The 24361-nt window shown below is 46.2% G+C and overlaps 1 protein-coding gene across 1 annotated transcript in view; it reads right to left on the bottom strand.

Moving 5' to 3' along the window:
• Window positions 1-14024: 14024 nt before the first annotated feature.
• The window catches only part of LOC137640685 (U2 small nuclear ribonucleoprotein auxiliary factor 35 kDa subunit-related protein 2-like), a 37155-nt gene continuing 26818 nt past the window's right edge, over window positions 14025-24361 (bottom strand). The window contains exons 7-10 of the mRNA XM_068373181.1: window positions 17255-17398; window positions 16705-16931; window positions 16042-16192; window positions 14025-14680 (exon numbers count right to left, since the gene is read on the bottom strand). Coding sequence (XP_068229282.1) covers window positions 14188-14680; window positions 16042-16192; window positions 16705-16931; window positions 17255-17398 — 1015 coding nt within the window. The 3' untranslated portion in view covers window positions 14025-14187. The remainder of the gene's footprint in view (window positions 14681-16041; window positions 16193-16704; window positions 16932-17254; window positions 17399-24361) is intronic.

The following is a 24361-nucleotide window of genomic DNA, read 5'->3' as shown; positions in this document are numbered from 1 at the left end:
TTCCGTCGCGCGAACCGACGGTGTTCCGTCGCGCGAACCGACGGTGTTCCGTCGCGCGAACCGACGGTGTTCCGTCGCGCGAACCGACGGTGTTCCGTCGCGCGAACCGACGGTGTTCCGTCGCGCGAACCGACGGTGTTCCGTCTCTCGAACCTACAGTGTTCCTTCGCACAAACGTCGGCTTAATTCTTGCAGTATCCATTGCTCGTCTATGGGTTATCGCTCGCCGACCACCAGCTTTCGCCCTTCCTACCACGCTCGCCCTCCTTCTGCGCTCCTTCGCTCACCTCCGTTTGCGTTCCTGCGTGACCGCGCATGGGCGCTTCCACGTTCGCCCACGCGCAAATCTTTGAATTACCATTGCGCGAGCTCCAGGGCGATTGCGACCACGATTCCCATTAGGGTTTTCGCAGCATGGCCAGCCTGGCGAGTTCTTCTGGAGCGCATTTCCAGAACACGGCCTCACCCCATAAACGCAGAACATGGCACTTTCAAGAATAGGAAGAAACTTCAGGGAGGTCTGAGCAACACGCCTCTTTCCAGAACCTGGGTTAGCCCTTCCCCGTCATTCCCTGGAAGGATTTTTGGCGGGGGGGGGGGGGGGGGGGGGGGGCGCTTTCCGTTCGAGATTTCTCCATCGGACAAGGGGTGACTGCTTACCCCTTCTTCTGGGGGCTTACCAGGTCCTATCACTCCTCGGTTACGGCCCGAGGTTTGGTTCAAGGAAGCTACAGGAAGATCATGGGTACTTTCCTCCTCTCGAGCTCAGGCACCTTGGCCTTTCGTCGTTAAGTATCTAACTTGCGGACAAGCTCGATTTTGTACCATCTGGACGCGCTGACTGAGGGCTTCCTTCGGTTGTCATCTGTGGAGGTCGACGACCTCAGACACCCTTCCATCCTTGAGAAGAGTTTGTTTGTGCCCAAGGACAGAGACTTCGACAGCGGCTGTGCGGAGGAAATCGACTTCCGTTTTCACTCCTCCAAGGGGCTTTCTTCCAGACTCTGCAGGGCTCCAGCGCCCTTTTCTTTCAACCACGTCGGCCTAAGTTATCGGCTACGACAACTGGGACAAGGTGTCCAATTGCAGTTTCCTCCTGTCGGGAACAGATGGCACGGGAGGCTCCCCCTGGGGGGCATAGTCCTAAAAGGAGCGGCAGAGTTCACGAACTCTAGGATTGCAGGTTTCTCGCTGGGAGGATGCTTAAGGTTACTCATCCGGATGACAGCTTCCCGATGCCCATTCCCGCACAGTCTCTGTGATCAGTCAAGGATATCGCGCCTGCCGTCTCCGTCTGCGAATTCAGTGTCTCTGAACCTCTATGCCATAGCGTCGGCAAGAGTTGCCCGGTTGGGCAGAATGATCCATACCTTAGGCGAAGGTCCTCCATAGGATCATCGACGGCTTCACCCCCGGCCTCTTCAGTCGATCCTTTCTTGTAGGGAAGGATCTGAGAGGGGAGTTCCGTAGTCGACCTCTCAGCCCTGATCAAGTTTGTCGAACAAACTTCGGCCAGCGTAGAACAGCAGAATCGATCAGACTGGTAACGAGGCGACAGGACTCCTTAAATCCTGGTTCGGTAGGACGGGTACTTTCAGTTTCCATTCCATCCATCTTAAAGGGAGCTCGTGGAATTCAGCCTAGACTGCAAGTATTCCTGCTTATGATGCAGTGTGGCTATCCCGCCGTGGCATGGCAGGTTTTTTTTCCCCAGAGAACTCTCCCTGCTTTCCTCATGGCCGCTCAGGTGCAGGCTTCCGCCTCCTCTGCTTTTTGGAGGGCTGGTCAACTCCGGTAGGCTCGGGTTCAACCTTCTTCAGCGCCGGGACAAGCTTCCGGATGCTTACCATGAGTGTGGGTTCATGGTACTTTGCTTGGAGCCTTCTCTTCTTCTGCCTCAACATCTGGAGTATCTGGCCATGATATTGAGTCAACAGCCTTACCACGTTGGAAACCCCGCTTCTCGTCCATCCAGCGAGGTTAAGCAACGTCGGTTCTAGTCGGTACTTGGATGGGTGACCACCTGGGGACCCCAGATTCTGTTGCCACATTCTCCGAGCCTTCCTTTCAGTTGACTGTGGCAAGACTGAGGAGAGTCGCAGTACCTGTTCTCAGTCAAGCAGAGCTTTCAGCCCTACCTTGGAACGTTTCCTAGTTCTCCTTTCCTCATTGACCCGTCTATAGTCCGAACGGTCGCCTCAGGATAAGTTCCATGTGGGGCGGTCCAAGTTCCGGTGGTTTCAGGCAACGTTTAACCTGACTTCCTGGCCCCTATGGGACCAGCGGAACTATTAGACCTGCAATGGGTGTTGACCTATGGAACCTCTTGATGGTAGTGGATATTCTCGTCCTTTCCCCACATTCTTGATGCTGTTCTCGGACTCGTCAAAGGAAAGGGGGGGGGGGGGGGGCATGTTCCGGTCCAGGCCTATGGTCAAGACCTGAAGGATACCTCTCCATCATTCAGGCAGGCTTAGGGGCCATAGTCTGGCCCCTCTACAGATCCTACAGCTCCTGCCGAGTCGCCCCGTGCGCGTCGACTTCATGATTCTGGCGTGTTCTAACCAGCAGCGGACGCATTTTCACACCTTCACATCTTGCAGTAGAGATACCGGGATGATTGAGATTATCTCGATACCACCATCGGCTCTCTCATTCCAGGCAGAGGAATGTTCTCTCCGACTATCCGAGCTGAGCCTCGTAGAAAGAGTGTTCCTGGGGGTCTTTGACCTTGAGTAACCAGCAAGTCCTGGTCTGGGGGACCCGATCGCGACAGCTTGGAACCTCAAGCTTCCGCTGCTCTTCCCTCCAGTCTCAGACCCTGAGACACTGGCAAGATGCATTCCGGTGATGGTGGGACAACTTCGACGCCTGCGTCTTCCCTCCTTTTTGTCTGTGGACAATGGGTCTCAACAAGACCAGGTTGTCTGTCAACCTTTCAATGGAAGAGCTCCACTGGGACTATGCGCAGAACGGTTTCTGGACCCTCTGCTTCCCCTGACGGAACTCCCGGGAGAGCTTCTCCCACGGCGCAGACTACTCAAACAACCACACTGCGACATCTCTCCCGAACCGGGGCGTCGCTTTGGCTTCATGCCTGGAGACACTACGCCTCCTCCTCAAGAAGAGACAACCCGCTACAGTCGCGGTACGGAGGTCGCGTCATCTGCGATAGTCATCCGCAGGGGTCTTCCAGGCAAAGTGAAGAGTCTTCGGTGGTTGGTGCTGTGGGAGATATACCTCTTTCCTTGAGGCCTCTTCTCCAGCAATAACGGTCTTATTGCCTTTCGGCGGGAGGAAACTCCTTTCCGCTCTCGGCAATGAAGCCTGTCGCTCAGCCTTTCCCTGACCTTCAGGCTTAAAGGAATAACTTTTTCCTGCCCGCTGGATCTTTCCTCGCTCATGCGAAGCTACGATCGTCCCTGCCCTAGTCGGAGGAAGACCTCCAACTTGGAGCATAGCTCGGACTTTTAGTCCTTTAAGAGATCTTCTCAAGACCCTTTACTCAAGACCCTTTACGACAGTCCTCGGATTGTATTCCGCCTTGGGTCTCCTGCTCACTCTGGCCACGGCCAGTGTGTAAGCAATCTTCTTGGTCTCGTACGACTCCGCCCTTTCTAAGGAAGAGGGGAAGGCAACATTCAGGTTCGCTCCTGAGTTGTTGGCTAGACTCAGAATCTGGGGGTCCCGGCCCTTCGGTCCAATTCCTTCAAGATTTCGAGTCTCCATTTTGTATCTGATGTCCCAAGACCTTCTCTTTCTTGCCAGTAAAGGAATCGAGAGGTTAGCTTTGGGAACAGCTGCAGTTTGTCCTCAGTTGCAGCCAATTTGGGAGCACAAGGAGGACACGGGGGAGAGTCACCAGTATACCTCTTCAGCCCGGACTCAAGGACATTCATCTCGACCTGTCTCCAGACCCTCCCCCGTCACGTCGCCCTACAGCACGATGTTGGATACATCGCAACGTCCCTCGCCTTCGAGTAATACTACTCTGTGACGCAGGTGGTACAAGTTGGAGTCTGGAAGCGTCTAATGACCTTCGCAGCCCGCTTCCTGCAGGGCGTGACCCACAGGAGTCTCGATACGTTTTCTATCGCTCTGTGGTGGCTACACAACAGCTGGTCTAACCTCAGGCTCCTTTTTGGACAGGTAGCAGAAGGTTGATGGCATTGTTATCAGGTTTTAGTCTGCATGAACGAAAGAAGTATGTCTGGCCCTTATTTCTTTCTTCATCATCCCCTCTACGGGGAAGCAGCATCCTGGTCTCTGCATAGCTGACCTCGAACCTCTGCAGGTAAACCATGCTTCCTTGTGTTCCGAGTATTGAGTCAATACTGTCGCGTCCCCCATACCCTGACGAGGTGGTATTGGGAATGTCCTAACCCAGAGTTCCTTCTGGAACTCCAGGTCAACTGCCTAGGACGGGTCACACTTCTTCCTTCACACACAAGCTTATGTAGGCCACACGGTTCCTTGCGGAGCAAGGAACTTGTGAGGTGCAGGGACTCCTTTTCTCGAGTGCGACTCACTCCATTTTGTGATGGATGGCTTGACCACCACACAAAAACACTAAACTTTTCAAACAGTATTCACTTAAGTACCATACTAAGTCCACAAAAGGTGGATTAGTATACAATTTCAATAAGAGTGCAAAGTCAATTCAAGGGGACTTGAACCAATCACTAGCATATTGTTCCTTCGATCTTGCAAATTCAATAAAAGTTTGCTCCCTACTTTTTTCCAAGTTCCTGAAGCGTTGCCTATAGGCTTCAGGGACTAACTCATAGGCCTTCAAGACGATAGCCTTCACACACTCATAATCTGATGACAGATCCTCCTCCAGAGTTACATACACTCTCTGAGCTCTTCCAATCAATTTACTTTGTATAAGAGTGGTCCAATACTCTTGGGGCCACTCCAACCTTGCTGCAATCCTCTCAAATGATACAAAAAACTCTGCAATATTGTCTTCCTCAAATTTAAGCACAAATTTGAGAGCCTGCGCTAAATTAATAGCAGGCGTTACTGACCTATTTGGGGAAGGGGGAGAGGAAGAAGAGGAACCTGAGTTTTTCATGGCAATCTCATGCTGCCTCTCCTTTTCTCTTTCCTCCGCCTTAAACTTTTCTATATCAAACTCCATCTGCCTCAGAGCAATTTGCCTATCCAAAATTTCTACAGACAACAGTGCTTTATCAGGTTTCACTTGTTCCCCACCAGCCTTTATAGTTTTAACACATTCATAAATTTGCCATAGCAATACACCCTTTCTTATTGACACATCATATTCCAATTCAAAATGTTCTGCTACAATTTCCAAATCTTCCCTATTCAACTCTGCAAGCCTTTCTTGCCACCCCTCTCCGCTAAGGAGGTCTAGTACATTAACCATGATGACCACTATTATTCACACAATACTAAATTACAAAAAAAAAAAAAAAAAACCACGAGGAGGTGAAAATATGCTGCCTGAAAAACAACCCCAAGAATTTACTTTGCACATACACCGGTGAATACTTAGGAACAAAAAGATCCTGTCACGGGTATCTGAGTCCCCGGGTAAAGCCAAAGCCAGTATGGCTGGGGACTTTCCACCCTACCTAATGGGTAAGTCACCCAATGTAAATAGCGTGGTTTGTATTTCGGTTACGGAACAAATGACAAATTCGAAGATAATTTGTATTTTTCTTAACCATACAAACCTTAGCTATTTACACATATTTGCCCGCCAGCCCTGTCCCCCAAGACAAGTCCTACCTCTAAGTGAAAGTGAGCATTCATCTGTGTGTGGGGGGGGGGGGGGGGAAGGGGTAGCTAGCTACCACTCCCCTACCCCCCCCCCCCCCCCCCCCGCTAACTAGCGCGGGGGTAATACACCCTCGTTAAATTCTAATGGCTCGCCATTTCAGCTGCGCTAAAAGGTAAACCCAATGTAAATAGCTAAGGTTTGTATGGTTAGGAAAAATACAAATTATCTTCGAATTTGTCATATTTTGGTTTTTGATAGATGAAAATACAGTATAGTGAATAATTTATAAGTGTTTAACACGACAGCCTGTTGCACATAGTTGACATGGTTTTTAACATGGTATATTAACACATATTTTCCAGTTTTGTTAGCACTGAAAGCTTGTCAATAGTTAGAGGCTCCATTATCTGCAAACAATTAGTGTAGTTCTATCTCGATTGACTCTGAACTGAACATTGATTTCCTACTATGTTCTATGGTCAGCTACCATCTGAATATATCTCTTCATAAGAGGAACAGTAAGTGATCACGTTCTTCACAACAAACATCAAAATCGCAATATTCTGTCAAGAGACACAACTCCCTTGAACATCTCTCACTGGGATTACTAACAAATCCAAAAGATATCCACCCAATCTGGAGGGGTCACACATCGATGCTTAACCATTGAAAGACGACTAGAAGACTTAGAAGACAAAAAGGCTGTGGTATACTTAGGATTTTGCCATTAATGTCTAGTTGTTCCAACACAGAGACTTACCTCGAAACACTTTCTTAGGAGTTACCTGGAACCTCCTCTCAAACGACCAGAGTTTTGTGTAGTTTACCCTACTCCCATTTTCTATAATGGTAGGCCTAGCGGAGGGATACGTGCCCTGAGGGCAATCCCAAGGTAGGCCGCATGCTCTCTCGGGTCGTAAGCTTCAGTAAGTTCTCTGGTCGCGTCGTGTTATCATCTCGACGCTCCTCTGATTTCAGTGCGACCCTTTGTGTCTTGTACCACGTGGTTACCGCATGGTCCGTTGTGCGCCCCTACTCGTTCTTAGTGCTTTAACTGTGTGCTTTGGCTTAATTCCTTTGTTCTTTAGTGTTCTCATTCTCTTGTTGAGCCTGTGTCTAGTGGTTTTGTGATTGTGTGCGATGGAGCATACTCGCCGTTGTCCTGGGCCTAGGGCTGGGAAGTCGTGTGGGGCTTTCTTGTCTAAGCCCGATGTTGACCCGCACTCCCTTTGTTCCTCGTGTAGGGGAAAAGTGTGTTCTCCTTCGGACACGTGTCCAGAATGTGATGGCTGGAATGTGGTCCAATGGGTAAGATATGGTACCAAGAAGAAGAAGTCTTCGAAGTGGTCTCCCAGGAAGGCTAGTATGTCTTCTCCTGCAACGTCGGCTGGTGAGGGTCCGAGTAGAGTTCCTTCTTTTTCCCCTACCCAGAGTAGGGGACGAGGTAAGTCGGTTAAAGGGAAGAAGACGGTGCTTCTTCCCCAGGAAGGTCTTGTTACGGGGGTTTCTGATTCTTTTAAGGCGATCCAGGCGCCGGAGGGTATGTGTAGTGGGGGTCCGTGGGGCGATGCTCTTGTGCAAGGGGAGCACGTCTTGGCAGGGGACCCCATGTGGAATAAAAATGTGCCCTTTTCTTCCCCAGATTCGTGGGTAGATGTTTCCGGAGCTTCAGCAGCGGAGGGCGCCTTGGATAGAGAGGATTCCCCGCAGGAAGATCCCCTGGGATGGAGCCTGCCGAGGACTCCGTTCAGGTCCCCCTTGAGAATGGAGGAAGACCTCAGCGGGGCCTTTCATTCGTAATTCGTCTGTCTACACCTCCAGCTCCTTCGTCGGCAGTTTCAGAGGAATTCCTTCAGCCTTCCACGTCAGGAACCCAACAGGTGTCAAGGAAAGCTCTATCCGTTGCTAGGTCGCGTTACCATGAGAGGTCTGAATCGTCGGTGGTGGAGTCTTCGTTTTTATCGGATGAGGAACGCCGAAGGAGAAGCAGAAGGATGATGGACCGTTCCAGGAGGAGGCGGTCTTTTTCTAGGTCTCCCTCGGAATCGAGAGAAAGGAGAAGGAGATCTCGTTCCCCGCATAGGAAGAGCAGGAGAGCTGGTTTTCCTCGGGAACGATGGGTCCTGGTACCAGAATCTAAGCTGAGAGACCTGACTTCAGTCTCAGGCTCTGTGGTTAAGCTGGCAGGAGACAGTCCTCCTAGAAGGGCCTCCGGTAGCCGCAAGTCGGCTTCAGCCTATGACCACAAGGCCTCGTCTAGTAGGCACAAGTCTCGCCCTAGGGAGATTCAACCCGCCCAGCGGAGGGAGTCACCTCCTAGGACGGACAACCTCGACGAGATTGTCCATGGTATGGATCGACGCGCACAGGTCCCTCCGTCGAACACTTTCACGGAGGAGCCCGTCCCTTCGTCGAAGCCCCTTAAGGTGACAGAGGCGCTCATCTCTCAAGGAAGACATAGCCGCGGGTCCCGTCAGAGCGGAGGTGCCCGTGCTAATACTTCACCCCACCGCCAGACGGAGGACTCGGAGGAGGTCGCGGGGCTTGGTACGACGGAGGACTCCGCTTATAGGAGGGTGATCTCCTTGATAAGGGGTCACAAGAAGATTGTGGAGCCTCTACCACAGGAGGAAGATGACTGGACCTCTGGCCTAAATCGGATTATGGAGGAGCCCGTCCAAAAGAAGGCTTCGTTAGCTCTTCCGGAGGCGAGAGACGTCAAGTTAGGGCGAGCTCACATTGACAAGGTGATCACCTGCAATGGGGAATCATCCAAAGGATACACGGCAGCTAAACTGTTACAGCGATTGAAATTCCAGAGTAAATATTATGCTTTGGAAGGACGCCCACATGGGGCGTGCAAGCTTGAGGACGTCCTGGAGGTTTTGAGTCAAGGTGCCCCAGAAGACAGGGTCTCTACCGCACCCATTTACTTTTCCCAGTCCGAGTCCATCATGATGGAGGAGATGTCGAAGGATCTAGTGAACGTCGCATCATGGCTGGACTGGTGGGCTACTACCTTGGTGGGTACGCAGATCCCGATTGAGACTTTAGACCCTGCCAAACGAGAGGCTCTGAAGGAGTTGGTTGGATCGGGTGGCCGTGCCTTAAAATTCCTCACGTTCCAGGCTTTAGCTCTCTTTCTGCAAACTGGGTTCTCAGGAGAAGGGACTCAGTTCTGAAAAACCTATCTAGGAAAATGCCAGACAGGGAAGCAAGGGCCCTGCGTAACATTACGGTTTGGGATGAGGGACTGTTTCCAGTCAAGAAAGCGGAAGAGGTGGCGGAGAAGATGGCCAAGAAGGACGTCATCGTTCCGAAGGCTCAATCAGCGAGAAGACCCGTATTTAGGAGGCCGGTAGCTGAGGCTCCTGCTACATCTCGCTCTTCCCCATCTCAAGGAAGGAGAGAGCCTTCTACAGGACAGTGGGGTCAGTCGTCGAATCCCTCCCGAAGGGGGGTTATGTCAGCCCCTTCCACCTACAGGAGTTCCTACTCGTCCTCCAGGAGAGGTCGGTCAGGCCGATCCTCACGCAGGAGATAGTTTGAGAGGCCCCCTCCCCTGCCCAAGCCTCAGGTAGGGGGATGCCTCAGACAATTTTGGCAAGCATGGAAGCTCCATGGAGCAGAACCATGGACAGTAACAATTTTGAAAGAGGGCTACAGGATCCCCTTTCTGCAAGATCCTCCTCCCTTGCTTCCAGCAAGCCAGGCGGAGTGTTTGTCCCCAAAGACCCGTTGAAGAGAGCAGCTTTGGACGAAGAAGTCGCCACAATGATGGAGAAGGGAGCAATGGAGACTGTGCATCTTCCGGGGCTGGGGTTCTACAGTCGTCTCTTCCTGGTGGAGAAAGCAACGGGAGGATGGAGACCTGTGATAGACCTGTCAGCCCTCAACAAATTCATACGAAAGACACATTTCAAGATGGACACCCAAAGAACGGTCATGGTGTCATTGAGGGAAGGGGATTTCATGATCTCCATAGACCTCAAGGATGCCTATTTCCAAATCCCAATTCATCCAGCAAGCAGGAAGTTTCTCCGGGTGGAATGGGGTGCCCGGATTTTGCAATTCAAGGCCCTGTGCTTCGGACTTTCTACAGCCCCCCAGGTATTCACAAGAATTTTTACGACAATCTCCGTCTGGGCTCATGAACGGGGGATCCGTTTAATTCGGTACCTGGACGATTGAGGGCCAACCCAGAAGAGCAAAGGATTGGCAAAGGTTAATAGGACATCTGGTGTCCTTAGAGAAGTTGGTTCCCCAAGGAAGACAGAACCTCAGGAGCATCCAGGGGAACTTAAAAGATCGGTGGGATCAGAGAAGTTCCCCGAACAGGATTGTGCCAGTTCTACCAGAGACCAAACAGGCTCTAGAATGGTGGTGGAATCGAGCAAACACACTAAAAGGGATGCCACTGTCTTCCGGACCTCTAGAACTTTTGCTCTTCACGGACGCATCAAAATAAGGGTGAGGAGCCCATCTTCTAGGAAAAACAACGAGAGGCAAATGGACGGTAGAAGAGAAGACTCTCCACATCAATGTTCTGGAGATGAAAGCTGTCCAGGAAGCCTGCCTGCACTTCACTCGGGATCTGAAAAGAAACTCATTGGCTCTAATGTCAGACAATGCCACAGTAGTGGCGTATATAAAGAAGCAAGGAGGGTTGAAGTCGAAGGAGTTGTGCGTTCTCGCCTTGCAAGTCCTGGAGTGGGCGGAAAAAGAACAAGTCAGACTGTCAGCGAGATTCATTCCGGGAAAGAAAAACGTTCTAGCAGACGGCCTCAGTAGGGTAGGCCAAGTAGTGGGGACAGAATGGTCTCTTCAACCAGAAGTAGCAAGATTCATCATTCAGATGTGGGGTTCTCCGGTAATGGATCTCTTCGTGACGAGGTTGAACACGCAACTCCCCGTGTTCTGTTCTCCTGTCCCAGACCCAAAGGCAGCATTGGAGGACACCTTTCAACACAAGTGGGACAATCTGGACGTGTATGCCTTTCCTCCCTTCACTCTGATAAGACAAGTCCTCAACAACCTAAAGATGACTTCGGTAGTGCCTTGGTGGCCGGAGAAAGAGTGGTTCCCAGACCTAAAAGTTCTGGGGGTTCTTCCTCCGTGGCCTCTACCGGACAGACCAGACCTCCTGAGGCAGCCACACTTTCAGAGGTTCCACGAAAACTCTCAATCCCTTCGTCTTCACACCTGGGTGTTATCCAGTGGCTCCTGAAAAGACAAGGGTATTCGTCAAAGACAACTGTGAGAATGTCCCGTTACTTGAGACAGTCTTCTACAGCAGTCTACCAAGCAAAATGGGCAACTTTTATTAGATGGGGTGCTTCAAAGAAAATAGAGCCTTTAGAAGCTTCAGTCCCCGACATTGCAGATTTCCTCGTTCACCTCAGGGATGTGCTGGGCATGTCGGTTCCAGCAATTAAGGGGGTACGAGCTGCCCTTGGACAAGTCTTTCTATTGAAAGGGATAGATTTGGGCTCTTCTAGACACATCTCTATGCTCATCAAGAGTTTTGAGCAGTCCTGTCCACCCTCGTCTCCTAGGGTTCCGAAATGGGACCTGGCTAGAGTTCTAGACATGCTTAGTAAGCCGCTCTTCGAACCTTTAAAAGATATTGTTGACAGGAATCTTACGCTTAAAGCGGTCTTCTTGTTAGCTTTGGCTTCAGCGAAGAGGGTAGGTGAACTTCATGGGTTGTCTTATGAGATAGAACACGCAAGGGGTTGGAGAGAAATATCCTTCAAGTTTGTTCCCTCGTTTGTCGCTAAGACCCAGAACCCATCCATTTGGGATCCTAGGTTTAAGGGTTTCTCTATTCCGGCAATTCCAAACTGAGGTAATCACTAAGATTTAAAGTTGTGCCCTGTCAGAGCTATTAAGAAATATCTTAAAAGGACAGAAAATCTCCGCCCTGGTATGAAGAATCTTTTTGTGTCTATGGGGAGGATGAAAAAGAATATTTCCAAGAACACCATTTCTCTTTGGCTCAGGCAAGTTATCATTCAAGCTTATTCGAGTGCTGGACTTTCAGTCCCAGGAAAGCCCAGAGCACATGATGTTAGAGGTTTAAGTACCTCTCTAGCCTTTGAAAAGAACATGTCAGTTGCGCAGGTCCTCAGAGCGGGTACTTGGTCTAACCAGTCGACGTTCACTTCTCACTATCTCAAAGAGTGTATGAGGAAGTCATTGGATGGTTTTTCCATCGGGCCAGCCATCTCAGCGTTCCAACCGATTTAACGGCCCAAGCCCCAGGTTCAATCGCGGTTTCAAATCTATAGATACAGGTGATCTTTTCATTTTTCCCCTTCTTCTCCTCGTACTATTTATCGTCTTGGGAAATCTTGCACAGTAGCCCCGCACTATGCCATATATCCATATTACATCTAGCACATCATCAAGGAATTATGTAGGGTGAGTACTTTAGGCACAATTAATGAGCTCTATGTAGTTTATCCTATTTTCCAGTTGTTTGGGCCCTCAGTCAAGGAGGCACTCCCACCTCCTAAAGTGTAAGTCTCCTAAGAAAGTGTTTCGAGGTAAGTCTCTGTGTTGGAACAAATCACAAATTATTAGTAATTTGTATTTTTCCTAACATACTTACCGAGAAACACTTTCGGGTTATGGCCCTCCCTTCCTTCCCACAGGTGCCTCTCTGATCTTTAGTATTGTTACTTTCATAGAACTTACTGAAGCTTACGGCCCGAGAGAGCATGCGGCCTACCTTGGGATTGCCCTCAGGGCACGTATCCCTCCGCTAGGCCTACCATTATAGAAAATGGGAGTAGGGTAAACTACACAAAACTCTGGTCATTTGAGAGGAGGTTCCAGGTAACTCCTGAGAAAGTGTTTCTCGGTAAGTATGTTAGGAAAAATACAAATTACTAATAATTTGTGATATTATCTTGATACTGTACCTTAGGCCTAAGCCAATTGAAAGTAAAGAAAACTGAAAATTCTGAGTTTTTTGGTATAAAGTATGTCAATATAAAAGTAGGCTTTAAGAGAGAAGCAATAATGAACAACAGGGGAGTTTCATATAAATGATGAATTTGATTATTCCAACTTAATTTTTCTCTTAAGCCTATTTTATTAGCTATAAGGCCCAGAATGTCTTAGATGAAAGCTTGGATTTTCTCTTGAATGTGGATGTGTGACATTATTCAAGCAAAGTATAGTGTTACCTATGTACATTTAAAGGTTACTGTGTTACAGTATTTAGAGGTCAAATATTATGAAGTCGAAGTGTTTAACTTTTGTTTACATAATTGTGACATACAGTTTAGTGTAAGGTCAGTCATACAAATGGGCATCTGAAAGAACCACTCAAATTCATATAACAGGCTATGTTAATTTTTTTCTTTCCCTTCATCAATTATACATAATCACCATAAGAATTGTGTACATTATTACACGTCATGATGATGAATATCTTTAGTGCTTTTATCTAATTTTGAATGATTTTGAGGGCCTTCCTATAGGGTTTTTTCATGCCACTTCCATATCTACTGTTCTTCTAAACAACTGTATCTCATCCTTTCTCTTCTCATGTCCACATTATCTCAGTCATTGAATTCTCAGCCATTTTTCCTGCCTGTGGACATCAGATCCATGAATTAATTCCTTTGTATTCTGGTAAGGAGTCTTAACCCTCTCAGTATTATCCCTTTTGTCTAAGTCCAAGACCCTTTATTGCGATGTATTACTCATCTCATCTTAGCACTAACTATTAGTGCAAAAATTTTTAAGATTTATTATCGTATAGCTGAATAAATTTCCTTTCCATTGATTTAAATCTTTATCTATAATACTATATTTTGTAAAAATCTTGTATGTGTAGATAACAAAAGAACATGAAAAATAAGACGCTGAAAATGCCATATGGGACTGAATAGAGCTAAGGTAGCCTATTTGACATACAATGTCTTATTGGATTCAAAGGGTTGATATTTTAAAACCATACCTTACAAAAAATCTCTCCCATTTTACTTGCCAGTGTCCATATTTCTGTGTAAAGCAATAGAAGCCATATATTCACATTGCAAGTACTGTATTTCTCTCTCCACTGGTGTGGTGGAATATTTTCATTCACCAGTAGGCTGGATATATCTTTCATCCATGCTGCAACGTTTCTCTATTTTGTTGTTCTTTAAAATGCTTCACAGTCTAGTGTATCTTCAAGGTAACAGAAATGCTTTGTTTATTTTAAAGTATACAGAAAATTGTTCTAGGATTAGAGAATAATTAAATTAAAAAATACAGGATGTATAAAATTTTACATTAAGAAATAGGTGTAAAATAAGGAAACTACTACCGGTACAACTTTTATTTTAGAAAAATATAACTATCACTAAATAGGTCTTGACTAAAACATATTATCACTGTACTGGCTTTCGTTTTTAGTCAAGGAAGATTTTAAAAGCCTTTACTCACTTAGAACCATTAGCTTTATTACTTCTGTATGGTGTCCTCGACTCACTCCTTGTAGGCGTCTTTGATTTGCTTCTCTTCTTAGGTGACCTTGATTTACTTCGCCCTCTTGACCGTTTAGATGTTTCACGTAGCCCAGTTTTATTTCTGTACTGCTTAGGAGACTTTGATAACCTTCTAGATCTAGTCTTTTTCCTTGACATATGCTCTGACCTATATTTAAGTCTGTCTTTTTCACTTTCATCTGGAGACCTCGATGGGGACCTGGAGGTGCTCCTTGACCTTCGGTAAGGAGATCTAGACCGATGATTGTCTTCTTTTTCTGGATTCTTTCTCTTAAACTTATGTGAATCCAATCTTCTGGAACTATCCCTACTTCTAGATCTAGACCTTCGGGAATTACTTCGTATGCTTCTTGTTCTTGATCTAGATCTTGATTGATATGATTGTTTCCTGTTCCAGCTGCCTTTTTCTTTTCGTCTTTCATGTAATCTGAGATTTAAAATTATATAATTGTTAAAAACTGTATAAAAATATCTTTAGGAATAATAGAAAAATATGCAATTAAAATCTTTGATGTTTTATGTCAAAGATTGTGTACTAACAGCAAACACATTTTGTATGCAAAGTATAAGGATAGAAGCTTAAAAATGTTTTTTTTTTTATAAATCCTTTATCTCCACATATCTAAATATAATAGTAACAAGCTGTAAAATTCAATAATTTACTGACTAAAGCTGGATAAAAAATACAACTTTAATTCATGGCAGTATTTATGTTCTGAAAATGATGAAATAAAAAGAATGGCAGGTGTATTAAAGATTACAGAGGTGATAAGTGTGTCACGACTCAGGTGGCGTGGGCATGTGCTGAGGGTGGATGGTGGGGAGGGAGTGAGGAAGACTTGGGAGGAACATATTGGGGTGGAGGAAGATTGAGAGTGAGGCAGAGAATTAGGTGGAGAGATACGGTAAAGGATGATATGGAGAGAAGTTTGGTGGAAGAGGATGCCTTTGATAGAAGACATTGGAGAGGATGAATCAAGCGACCGAGCCCTTAATGTAGGGATAATGGTGGGAGGTTAAGGTCAGTTCAACACAAAATCTGCAATATCACAACTGGCACAAACAGATTCATTCTCTGGTACTAAAAGAATTAATTCACTATTCTCCAAAAAGCATATTCAGCTATGAACAAAAATTGCATTTGACTTTCGTACTTAATGTCAGAAATTGAATACATACTGGCTAAAATAAAAGATATGAGAGTTTTTATCAAGGGAAGAAATAAAATGCATTTGGCTTGAATACAAAATGTACAGCCATGAGAATATTTCTGAAAGTTTGAAAAAAAAAAAATAGAAATACATAAATTAATTCAAAATTTTCAATGGTTAAAAATAAACTTCTGTGCAATACAAATACCATAGCTGTAATTTAAAAATATGCTGCATAAATATTGCACAAATAAATCAATATTAAAACTCTTTCTGGATAAATCTGATATTCATTTGTTATCCTATAGAATTAAAACTAAAATCCATCCACAAGTTGAAAAATCATGAGATGTAATAATTCCTCATAAAAGCAGTCTAAGACTGAATATTGGATCAGTAAAGTAAATAAGTAAGCAGATGGCTCAGCACTACAAATAACTAATGAAACCTACTGGATATTGCTACTTGTTATAGAAAGTACTATTAAAAAAATATGGAATATTACTAGCCATTACCCAGATATTTACTGATTTCAAAATAAAATAAAAAGGCATTATCAGCATGAAAAGATTATTTTTATAAGAATACCATTGGTATACATTTCTAGTAGCAAAATCATAAAAGTTTTAGCACTAACCTCATTGGTGATGTATAGGTATGCTGAACAGGACCTTGTAATGGGAGATCCATGTCTGCTCTCCAAAACCCATTGCCTGGGTTATAAAATGCATGGAGAAAGTTACACTGTCCCCCCTTGGGACAGCCTTTCCTATTTCGTTGAAACAGTTCTGGAAAATTAGGAATGCAATTAACCCTAAATTAAGGCTATTTTATATTTTTTCCTACAATTACTGTGTGTGAAATGCTTCTACAGAAAGTCCGCAACTTACAAACTTAATGAGTTCCAAAAAGCTGCGTGTAAGTCAAATTTTGTTACATTTTGGCCTAGAGTAAGCTTCAACTAACTCACATGCCTATTATTTTCAGCTGCAAAAGGCAACAAATAATCCTGTTTCATAATACAAATGTTGATGTACTTACTGCATTGAATTAAATAATATTGTATTATTACAGTACATGTATTTCATTATGAACTTTAAGATAAAATATCTGAGATTTAAGATTTCAGTTGGGTTTGGGTTTATGTCTCTTAACGTTTTTAGGTTGAGGACCTACTGTATTTTAACATTAAAAGACACGTATCTCTATAAGACCAATCATGACAAATGTATCTATAATCAAAGAGGAAGAACTAATTTCATACTATGTGAATAAATCTATAAAACCAAATGATACTCACTGCACAATGCTGCTCTCCATTTTGGAATATCAACAAATATACAATTGAGCTGGCGGCCTGCATACCAGCGACCGTTAAAAGCACTGCGAGCCTTCAGAGCTTCCGTTTCATTTGAATACTGTACGTACAAGTTCCCGCGAAGGTGACTACTAGCATTGCAACATACTTTGAATTGCATTACACTTCCACATTTTTTGAACTCTGGTAAAGTATCTTCATAGAATTCTCTGTGAATAGTTTGATAAAATGGGGATTATTGTATTTTTAAATGGGAAAAATTTGAGTGGAATACACTTCATATATAATGCTCTTAAAATGACACATACCTATAAACTTTCTAAAGTAATCTCTGAAAACATAATTGGTTAACGAACATGCAACGTACATTAGTTTAGCTTCTGTGAATTACTTTGAAAGTGTAAGTACAATAAATTACTTTCACATCAATATATTGTAATAAAACACCCTGTAATTAGCACTAATAATATATGGTATGAATTGGTGATGTAATTAATATTAAATATTACTGGTTACAAAGATTGGAACTCACCTGAAATGCTCGTAAGTTTCTCGTTCAGAATACTCCAAAGATGCATCATCATCATACTCGTCAAAAGCTACTTTCTCCATGCCAAAGTGGGAATACATATTTGGAATCAGGATCGTTGTGCTTACTTCAGGATAACTATGTTCTCTGAAATATCCATGAGCATGAAAATGAAGATAATAAAACTTATAACAAAATATTAAACCAAGATAGCAATTTTACTTGTTCTACAGCCTGCTTCTACTAAAGCTCTAAATATTTAAACATTACAAGTGCAGTAGGCAAACAACTTTAGAAGGGACAGCGTTTACAGAAAAGCAGGAATAAAATAACCTGCTAGGAATAGGTCAAGAAATTAAAACCTTTTAAAAATACAAAGAAAGTACAAAAGAAATTTTTATGTTTAGCTTTTGCATCTTATAAAATGTTTATGTACTGAAATGATTAATAACATTCTCTGAAAAATGTTATTTTCATTAGTAAAATAAATTTTTGAATATACTTACCCGGTGATCATATAAGCTGTCAGCTCTGCTGCCCGACAGAAAAACCTAAGGACAAAATACGCCAGCGATCGCTATACAGGTAGGGGGTGTTCATCAACAGCGCCATCTGTCGAGCAGGTACTCAAGTACTCCCAGTAAACACAGAACCAATTTTCTCCTCGGTCCACTGGGTCTCTATTGGGGAGGAAGGGAGGGTCCTTTAATATATGATCACCGGGTAAGTATATTCAAAAATTTATTTTACTAATGAAAATAACATTTTTCAATATTAAACTTAGCCGGTGATCATATAAGCTGATTCACACCCAGGGGGGTGGGTAGAGACCAGCATTATATGTTTACATTTAAGAGCTAAGTACTTTGTATTTCATTTTAGCAGTTATTCAAAATAACAAACATAAAATCAATAAGTACCTGGTAAGGAAGTCGACTTGAACAATTACTCTGCCTTTTTAAGTACGTCTTCCTTACTGAGCCTCGCGATCCTCATAGGATGCTGAGCGACTCCTAGGAGCTGAAGTATGAAGGGTTGCAACCCATACTAAAGGACCTCATCAAAACCTCTAATCTAGGCGCTTCTCAAGAAAAGAATTTGACCACCCGCCAAATCAACCAGGATGCGAAAGGCTTCTTAGCCTTCCGGACAACCCAAAAAACAACAATAAAAAACATTTCAAGAGAAAGATTAAAAAGGTTATGGGATTATGGGAATGTAGTGGTTGAGCCCTCACCCACTACTGCACTCGCTGCTACGAATGGTCCCAGGGTGTAGCAGTTCTCGTAAAGAGACTGGACATCTTTAAGGTAAAATGATGCGAACACTGACTTGCTTCTCCAATAGGTTGCATCCATTACACTCTGCAGAGATCTGTTTTGTTTGAAGGCTACTGAAGTTGCGACAGCTCTAACTTCATGTGTTCTTACCTTCAGCAAAGCATGGTCCTCCTCATTCAGATGGGAATGAGCTTCTCGAATCAAAAGTCTGATATAATAAGAAACTGCATTCTTCGACATAGGTAAAGAAGGTTTCTTAATAGCGCACCATAAAGCTTCTGACTGTCCTCGTAATGGTTTAGTACGTCTCAAATAGTACTTAAGAGCTCTTACAGGGCATAGGACTCTTTCTTGTTCATTTCCAACCTAATTAAAAAGGCTTGGAATATCGAACGATTTGGGCCAAGGACGAGAAGGAAGTTCGTTTTTGGCTAAAAACCAAGCTGTAAGGAACATGTAGCCGTTTCAGATGAAAATCCAATGTTCCTGCTGAAGGCGTGTATCTCACTGACTCTTTTAGCTGTTGCTAAGCAGACGAGGAAAAGGGTCTTCAAAGTGAGATCTTTAAAAGAGGCTGATTGAAGTGGTTCGAACCTTTCTGACATAAGGAATCTTGGTACCACGTCTAAGTTCCAACCTGGTGTGGCCAACCGACGCTCCTTCGAGGTCTCAAAAGACTTAAGGAGGTCCTGTAGATCTTTGTTGTTGGAAAGATCTAAGCCTCTGTGACGGAAGACTGCTGCCAACATGCTTCTGTAACCCTTGATCGTGGGAGCTGAAAGAGATCTTTCCTTCCTTAGGTATAAAAGGAAGTCAGCTATCTGAGTTACAGAGGTACTGGTTGAGGATACTGATACCGACTTGCACCAGCTTCGGAAGACTTCCCACTTCGACTGGTAGACTTTAAGAGTGGATGTCCTCCTTGCTCTAGCAATCGCTCTGGCTGCCTCCTTCGAAAAGCCTCTAGCTCTCGAGAGTCTTTCGATAGTCTGAAGGCAGTCAGACGAAGAGCGTGGAGGCTTGGGTGTACCTTCTTTACGTGCGGCTGACGCAGAAAGTCCACTCTTAGAGGAAGTGTCCTGGGAACGTTTGCTAGCCATTGCAGTACCTCGGTGAACCATTCTCTCGCGGGCCAGAGGGGAGCAACCAACGTCAACCTTGTCCCTTCGTGAGAGGCGAACTTCTGCAGTACTCTGTTGACAATCTTGAACGGGGGGAATGCATAAAGATCTAGATGGGACCAATCCAGAAGAAAGGCATCTATGTGAACTGCTGCTGGGTCCGGAATCGGTGAGCAATAAATTGGGAGCCTCTTGGTCATCGAGGTTGCAAACAGATCTATGGTAGGCTGACCCCACAAGGCCCATAGTCTCTTGCATACATTCTTGTGAAGGGTCCACTCTGTTGGGATGATTTGACCCTTCCGGCTGAGGCGGTCTGCCATGACATTCAAGCTGCCTTGAATGAACCTCGTTACTAGCGATAGGTTTAGATCTCTTGACCAGGTGAGGAGGTCCCTTGCGATCTCGTACAACGTCATCGAATGAGTCCCTCCTTGCTTGGAGATGTACGCCAAGGCTGTGGTGTTGTCGGAGTTCACCTCCACCACCTTGCCTAGAAGGAGGGACTTGAAGCTTCTCAAGGCCAGATGAACTGCCAGTAGCTCCTTGCAGTTGATATGCAACGTTCTTTGATCCGCATTCCACGTGCCCGAGCATTCCCGACCGTCTAATGTCGCACCCCAGCCCGTGTCCGATGCGTCCGAGAAGAGAATGTGGTTGGGGGTCTGAACAGCCAGTGGCAGACCCTCCCTGAGGAGAATGTTGTCCTTCCACCAAGTCAGTGAAGACTTCATCTTCTCGGAAATAGGAATCGAGACCGCTTCTAGCGTCTTGTCCTTTCTCCAGTGAACAGCTAGGTGAAATTGAAGGGGTCGGAGGTGGAGTCTCCCTAACGCAATGAACTGGTCCAGTGATGAAAGCGTCCCTATCAGACTCATCCACTGTCTGACTGAACATCGGTCCTTCTTTAGCATGTTCTGGATGCATTCTTGGGCTTGACTGATTCTGGGGGCCAACGGAAAAGCCCGAAAAGCTTGACTCTGAATCTCCATTCCTAGGTACACTATAGTTTGGGATGGGACGAGTTGGGACTTTTCCATATTGACCAGGAGACCCAATTCCTTGGTCAGATCCAGAGTCCACTTTAGATTCTCCAGACAGCGACGACTTGACGAAGCTCTTAGAAGCCAGTCGTCCAAATAGAGGGAGGCTCTGATGTCTGCTAAATGCAGGAATTTGGCAATATTCCTCATCAGTTTCGTAAAAACAAGAGGTGCCGTGCTTAGGCCAAAGCACAGGGCTTGAAACTGGTATACAACCTTCCCGAAAACGAACCTTAGAAAAGGTCGGGAATCTGGGTGGATGGGGACGTGAAAGTACGCGTCCTTTAGGTCTAACGAGACCATCCAGTCTTCCTTCCTGACCGATGCTAGAACCGACTTTGTCGTCTCCATAGTGAACGTCTGCTTTGTGACAAAGACATTCAGAGCACTGACGTCTAGCACCGGCCTCCACCCTCCTGTCTTCTTCACGACTAAGAAGAGACGGTTGTAGAAGCCCGGGGATTGATGGTCCCGGACTTTGACTACCGCTCCCTTTTGTAGTAAGAGAGACACCTCTTGCTGCAAAGCTAGTCTCTTGTCCTCCTCTCTGTACCTGGGAGAGAGGTCGATGGGAGTTGTTGCTAGAGGGGGCTTGCGCAAGAATGGAATCTTGTACCCCTCTCTGAGTAACTTCACAGATTGTGCGTCTGCGCCCCTGTTCTCCCAGGCCTGCCAGTAGTTCTTGAGCCTGGCTCCCACTGCTGTCTGAAGAAGGTGGCAGTCAGACTCTGCCTCTAAAGGACTTGGAACCCTTCTTCTTGCTCCCACGTTGACCTTCGGCACGAGCACCTCCTCTGCTGGAGGCTCTGCCACGAAAGGGCGGAATGAACCTTGACGCTGGAGTGTCCATCCTGGGTCTAGGCACGGAAGGCAAAGGGGTGGCTTTGCGTGCGGATGACGCAACCAGGTCATGAGTGTCTTTCTGGATCAAGGAGGCGGCAATCTCCTTGATCAACTCCTCAGGGAAGAGGCACTTCGAGAGAGGAGCAAACATAAGTTCCGACTTTTGACATGGGGTGACTCCAGCTGACAAGGAGGAGCAAAGGTGATCCCGTTTCTTGAGGACCCCGGACACGAAAGAAGCCGCAAGCTCACTAGAACCATCCCGAATGGCTTTGTCCATGCAGGACATAATGAGCATGGAAGTTTCCTTGTCAGAAGGGGAGGTCTTCCTGCTCAACGCTCCCAAACACCAGTCCAAAAAGTTAAAGACTTCGAATGCTCGAAATACTCCTTTCATTAGATGGTCCATATCCGAAGGAGTCCAACAAATCTTGGAGCGTCTCATGGCCAGCCTGCGGGGAGAGTCTACCAGACTTGAGAAGTCGCCCTGGGCAGAGGCAGGAACTCCCAAGCCGAGAACTTCTCCCGTGGCATACCAGACGCTAGATCTGGAAGCAAGCTTGGCAGGGGGAAACATGAAGGCTGTCTTCCCAAGTTGCTTTTTGGACTGCAACCAATCTCCCAGCACTCTTAAAGCTCTCTTGGACGAGCGAGCGAGGACGAGCTTCGTAAAGGCAGGTGCTGCTGACTGCATGCCTAAAGCGAACTCAGAGGGAGGCGAGCGTGGTGCTGCAGACACAAACTGATCAGGATATAAATCCTTGAACAGCGCAAGCACTTTCCTAAAGTCTAAGGAGGGAGGCGTGGTCTTGGGTTCATCGATGTCCGTGTGTTGGTCGTCAAGATGTGCAGCGCCGTCATCATCAGAGCGTCCATCGTCTGAATGTTGAGGAGGAAGCGGCAAAGGAGTAGGTATAAGCTGGTCGGCTGAGTCCGGCAGCACGGGTGCATGCGTGGCTGCACTGGACCCAACGTCATGGAACTGTTGGTCAGTCTGTGAGCTGGCAACAACCATAGCTGTGTGGTGACGCAAGGCGTCTACTCCTGACTGCGGTCGAGTAGCGGAAACCACAGTGGGTTGCGGAGGTTGACGCACAGCGTCAAAACACGGCAACTTAACTCCACCCTCCTGTTGTTGTGGTAACACGCGAACGTCAACGGAGGGAGGGTTCCGTGCGTCGGTGAACGTCAACATGCGTCTGGCAGGGTTGACTGCGCATGGGTGGTGGAACTCTCACAGCCGGAGTGCGGGAGCAGGTAGCCTCAGCGTCTACTGGGCGCACAACCGTGGTTGGTTGTAGGCTAACGGGTGCAGCGTCAACCTTCTCCGCACGATACTCCTGCATGAAAGAAGCTAACTGAGTCTGCATAGACTGCAGCAAAGACCACTTAGGGTCTACAGCAGTAGGTGCGGCAACGGACGGAGTTACTGCCTGTTGCGGTACCACTTTGCCTCTCTTAGGAGGTGTGCAGTCGTCGGAAGACTGCAGCGAGTCCGAACTGACCCAGTGGCTACACCTGGGCCGTTGGACTTGCGCGGAAGGGACCTTGCGTTTAAGAGGCCGTGAGACCTTGGTCCATCGTTTCTGGCGTGAAACCTCTTCCGCAGACGAGGAATGAACGGGCTCACTCGTCTTCTTGTGGGTGGGGCGATCTAGGAAAGATACGTCCGAAACCACGGAGGGAACGTCTGTCCGCTGATTAAAGCCTGTCGAACCCTTTGGTCGTACGACATTGCTTCTCCCCTGGGCTTGGGAGCTTGCAAGAGGTCCCGGACTGGGAGGACGACAGGCACGAACAGACGCACCCTCATGCGCAACACTAACACTTTTCACTGCACTAACACTCACTTCACTTCCCACTGCACTCTTACCCTTCAACTCCCTGACGTCAGCCATGAGTTGGTTGCGGTCACTCGCCAATGACTCGACTCTCTCACCCAGAGCCTGGATGGCACGCATCATATCTGCCATCGAAGGTTGATGAGAGCTAGAAGGGGGATCGGGAGTAACCACTACAGGGGAAGGAATAGGTTGTGGGGCATGGGGAGAGGAAAAATCAACTGAGCGAGACGAACTCCTCCTGACTCTATCTCTCTCTAGCCTACGTGAATATTTCAGGAATTCTTGAAAATCGAATTCCGAAAGCCCAACGCATTCCTCACATCGATCTTCCAATTGACAGGCTTTACACCGACAATTGGAACAAATGGTGTGCGGATCGATAGAGGCCTTCGGAAGACGCCTTGAACAGTCCCTAGCACTACACTTCCTGTATTTATGGACTTGAGAAGGGTCAGACATCTTGAATTAGTCAAAGGGGGGTATTCAAAATCTATCCAAGTCGTCAACAAATAATCCAAAATTCAATCAAAGAATGCAAGGAAGTATTGAAGATAACCTCTGCACAGTGAAAGCTAATAACCAGAAATGAATACTTCACCAAAAAACATGAAAATCAATCCAGAAAGCAACAGCGTATTTAGTAGGTCTTGCCAGTGGCACGACAGAGAGAAAATTGGTTCTGTGTTTACTGGGAGTACTTGAGTACCTGCTCGACAGATGGCGCTGTTGATGAACACCCCCTACCTGTATAGCGATCGCTGGCGTATTTTGTTCTTAGGTTTTTCTGTCGGGCAGCAGAGCTGACAGCTTATATGATCACCGGCTAAGTTTAATATTGAAAATTATGGTATTACCCAATTTTGAGAGAAAAGTAGACAAAAAATTAAACTTTTGATTTGTTGGTTGATCAATAGATGTTAAAACTTAGCTTAATAAATATTCTTTACCAACATCATTCACCCAAACCTAGAGATAGTAT

Source organism: Palaemon carinicauda, chromosome 5, assembly GCF_036898095.1.
Source record: "Palaemon carinicauda isolate YSFRI2023 chromosome 5, ASM3689809v2, whole genome shotgun sequence".
NCBI lineage: Eukaryota > Metazoa > Arthropoda > Malacostraca > Decapoda > Palaemonidae > Palaemon > Palaemon carinicauda.
The sequence above is the reverse complement of the archived record's forward strand: the minus strand, read 5'-3'. Positions and strand labels throughout refer to the sequence as shown.